Source organism: Convolutriloba macropyga, chromosome 8 (assembly GCF_964194025.1).
Source record: "Convolutriloba macropyga chromosome 8, txConMacr16.3, whole genome shotgun sequence".
In the NCBI taxonomy this organism is placed as follows: Eukaryota; Metazoa; Xenacoelomorpha; order Acoela; family Convolutidae; genus Convolutriloba; species Convolutriloba macropyga.
This window is the reverse complement of record NC_134475.1, coordinates 53,044,347-53,048,271: the sequence shown is the minus strand read 5'-3', so window position 1 is coordinate 53,048,271 and position 3,925 is coordinate 53,044,347. Positions and strand designations below refer to the sequence as shown.

At 35.3% G+C, this 3,925-nt stretch overlaps 1 protein-coding gene across 1 annotated transcript in view; it reads right to left on the bottom strand.

Moving 5' to 3' along the window:
* LOC142345108 (uncharacterized) overlaps positions 1 to 1,259 on the bottom strand; it is a 1,547-nt gene extending 288 nt beyond the window's left edge. The window contains exons 1-2 of the mRNA XM_075397194.1: positions 1,031 to 1,259; positions 212 to 343 (exon numbers count right to left, since the gene is read on the bottom strand). Of these exons, the coding sequence (XP_075253309.1) occupies positions 212 to 343; positions 1,031 to 1,153 (255 nt within the window). The 5' untranslated portion in view covers positions 1,154 to 1,259. The remainder of the gene's footprint in view (positions 1 to 211; positions 344 to 1,030) is intronic.
* Positions 1,260 to 3,925: the final 2,666 nt, after the last annotated feature.

The window sequence follows — 3,925 nt, the reverse complement described above, 5'->3', positions numbered from 1 at the left end:
AGAGAGAGAGAGAGAAAGAGAGAGAGAGAGAGAGAGAGAGAGAGGAGAGAGAGAGAGAGAGAGAGAGAGAGAGAGCAGACCCAATACAATACGACCTGGAAAACATTTCAGAACGAAGGACTGCAGCCGGATTGATCACCATACAAAAAAGATAAAAATCTGTGTCTTAAAGGGCCGAATTCATTCAAAAAAGATGGCATTTTGAAGTTACCTCTGCAAGAAGATTCGTATGAAGACTGATTAAACCAGAATCCATCCCTGCACTCACACACATAGCTTCCATCATTGTTTGAACAGTTAAGGGCACCGTCGCCGCAAATGTTTTGATAACACTCGTTAACATCTGAAAAATATAAATGCGATGCACTTCGCAATATTTCAGCTGCTAAAACAGCGTAAATCCAGATTCTTGATTTATGTTTGCACTGCAGTTTTAATCTTTCTTCTTAAATCTTCATCATTTCTTGTCAAACTAACGTCTGTCATTTGTCGAAATTAAAAATCACAAATTAGAAAATATCATACGCACAATTTAGTGAAAATTAAAATTACGAACATTAGCGCGATATCTCTTTACTTCCAATGTCAGTAAGTTTTGTTTTTAAGTTATATATTTATTCTACCCTAAATTTTCAATGCAAAAGACAGTGTCAATCTGGATAACCGTGTTATATGTATGTACATATTACAAGAAAGGCTATAATTTTTTGCTTCTAACTTGACAGCATCAAAAAAACTCTTAACAACTCAAGCACTTTTAACATTGAAGAAAGTCAGATTTCCACGATAAATAATCGTTCTTGATTTTGAATTTGATCAGGGTTGACCAACAGCACAAATTTAATATTTGGGAAAGTTGATTCATGGCAATGATCATTTTGAAACTTTAGCCTTCATCTTAGCCAAGCATACGTTGTTTAAGCATAATAGAGGAAGAAAATTTCATTGCTGATATCAAAAATTTTGATGCTTTTTTTCTTATTAATTCATTGCATGTTCATTTTACTTTAAATACTAGGCACATTTTTACCTGTACAATTCGATCCGTGTTCTCCTGTGAAATGATATCCATGTTCGCAAGCACAGGAGTAGGAGAGATCTCTATTTTCACAACTGGTTTGTTTCTCACCACAGAAGCCAAGGCTGCATTCATCAATATCTATACCGTTGAACAGAGATCTCATGGACATTTAAAATAGGTCCTTTCAAAAAAAGTTTATACGCCACAATATTAATATCAGATATCAAATTCCTTGAAGATTTATTCGTCAGTCATTTTGCATAAAATTGTGTGCATAATAGTAATCTAAATTTCTTTTCGAAATTTCTAATATTTTTTTTAAAAAAGGCTATAGAATTTTTACATAATTAAACACATTTGAGTCCTGTCTGTTTCTTTACCTTCTTAAAAACATTTGAGCTAAAAACAAAACACTTATCTGTCTTTCTCATGCCAAGTGAAACTCTGATCAGATCTCTGGATACTTGAAAACATTTTTTAGCTCATAGAACTAACTTTTTGCTCGAGTCTGCTGTAGAGTAAATGTATTTAGGAACATGGTTTACTTTCTCAATTTTCTAATATTGGTCAACTGGGGCTGAATAGTGGTCAACATCTCATTAATTAGATTCATAGCTGTTCTTTGTATGTAGAGATGTTCGATTCCTCAATCCAGCTTATTTTTGTTTTCATTGGCCAGGCGTTGACAAAAAATGCATGTTTCTCAGAAATAAATTCCCGAGTCGAAGCGTACAAGCTAAAAACTGCGTACAAGCTAAAAACAACTGCCTTAATTAAGGCTGGATTCGATTTTAAAAAAATGATGAAAAAAAATGTATCCGCCAGGAAGCACAAATCTTTGTTCAATTCTAGCGGTGATTTTATTTCTTCAAGATTTCATGTTCTCAGTTTTCGAAAGGGTGGTGGTGGAAGTTTATGAAAATCAACGCTACAACCTCAAACCCGGTAAAAATTGCCCTGGTCGATACCGGGAGTTATTAAAATACCAATTAATTCAAGTCCAGCCAAATTCTTTTCTTGTACAAAAATGAGCCAAGCTAAAAAGATCCGTCAACAACTGGGTCTGATTTTGTGGCTTTCTTGAACTTTAGTTGCGCTAACATTACTTGTACTGAAGGAATTTAAAATGAAAGTTGAACAAATTTAATAACAAGACGTTGCTATGATTGCGAGCGCAATTCAAGTACGCGTTTCATTGTCCAGCCAAATCCTCCTATGGCACGTTTTGTTGTCCAGCCAAATTTCAGGGCAAGTTTTATTGTCCAGCCAAAATCCGGATCACGTTTTTGTCTAGCCAAATTCCAGTCCACGTTTTTTTTTCCAGCCAAAATCCAGGAAATCAATTAAAGTCCAGACAAACTTTTTTTCATACCAAATATTGGTCCAGTACAGTGTTTTCATGACTTATACTGGTCGGGGAGGGTGATTTTTCCAGGTCTAGAATAGGGTAAATCTGATATTTTACTATAAAGTGGAGTGGATCCAATTTATACACCTGAGTGATTATAATAGTAGTAAGCTAATGATAGCGCAGTTGCGGAAGATGTGACTGACACGCAAGGGGTCAGACCTTCGCCCTTCGAGTCACAGGAAATTTTCGCCCGGAATTGTTTTTTTAAAATTTCAGCAAAAAAGAAATCAACGCTATAAACTTAACTGCTTACAAACATGCACCACATTTACCTCGAAAAAAAAGTGTTTCTGGTGAAAAAATCTCAAATTTTACCTCTTAACTCTGACGCAACCTATTTTACATTATTTCTCTGATTTTTTCAGTCTATAAGGAGAGCAAGTCCAGCCAAATTCTTTTCAAATACAAAAATGGGTCCGTCAAACAATAAAGATCCGTCACCAACTGGGTTTGATTTTAAGGCTTCCTCCAACTTTACAAAATAGTTAACCAAATGCGCTACATTACTTGTACTGAAGGAAATTAAAATGAAATTTGAACAAAATTAATAACAAGACATTGCTATGGTTGCAAGCGTAATTCCAGTACACGTTTTATTGTCCAGCCAAATTCTTCAGGGTACGTTTTTGTTGTCCAGCCAAATTCCAAGGCACGTTTTTTTTCCTGCCAAATTCCAGGACATATTTTTGTCTAGCCAAATTCCAGGACAACTTTCTTTGTCCAGCCAAAATCCAGGACATCACTTAAAGTCCAGACAAATTTTTTTCATACCAAATATCGGTCCAGTACAGTGTTTTCATGACTTATACTGGTCCGGGAGGGTCTTTTAATTATTCCAGGTCTAGAATAGGGTAATTCTGATATTTTACTATAAAGTGGAGTGGATCCAAATTATACACCTGAGTGATTATAATAGTAGTGAGCTAATGATAGCGCAGTTGCGGAAGATGTGACTGACACGCAAGGGGTCAGACCTTCGCCCTTCGAGTCACAGGAAACTTTCGCGCGGAATTTTTTTTAAGTTTCAGCAAAAAAGGAGATCAACTATATAAACAGAACTGCTTAGAAACATGCATCACATTTACCTCCAAAAACAAAGGCGCTTTCTGGTGAAAAAATCTCAAATTTTTACCTCTTACCTCTGACGCAACCTATTTTACATTATTTCTCTGATTTGTTCAGTCTATAAGGAGAGCAAGATTCCACTAGAATACTGGATAACCCTAAAACCAGTGAAAATAAACATCACTGACCATTTTTTAGGATGAACAACGTGATGTTCCATAGAGATAAATCAAAATAATTCGATTTGGATTGAATCAGAAATAAATGATCAAGCCTGGGGCATTTTTGTCAAGGGATTTACCGCAACTCGTGCAAAATTGTTTATGCAATCTTGGACATATTTGGTTTCTTGTAAGAATTGCGATGAAGTTAACGTTGAATTGTTGCTTCAATTGAGATTTTTGGCTGTGAATTTTTTCTATTTTTTT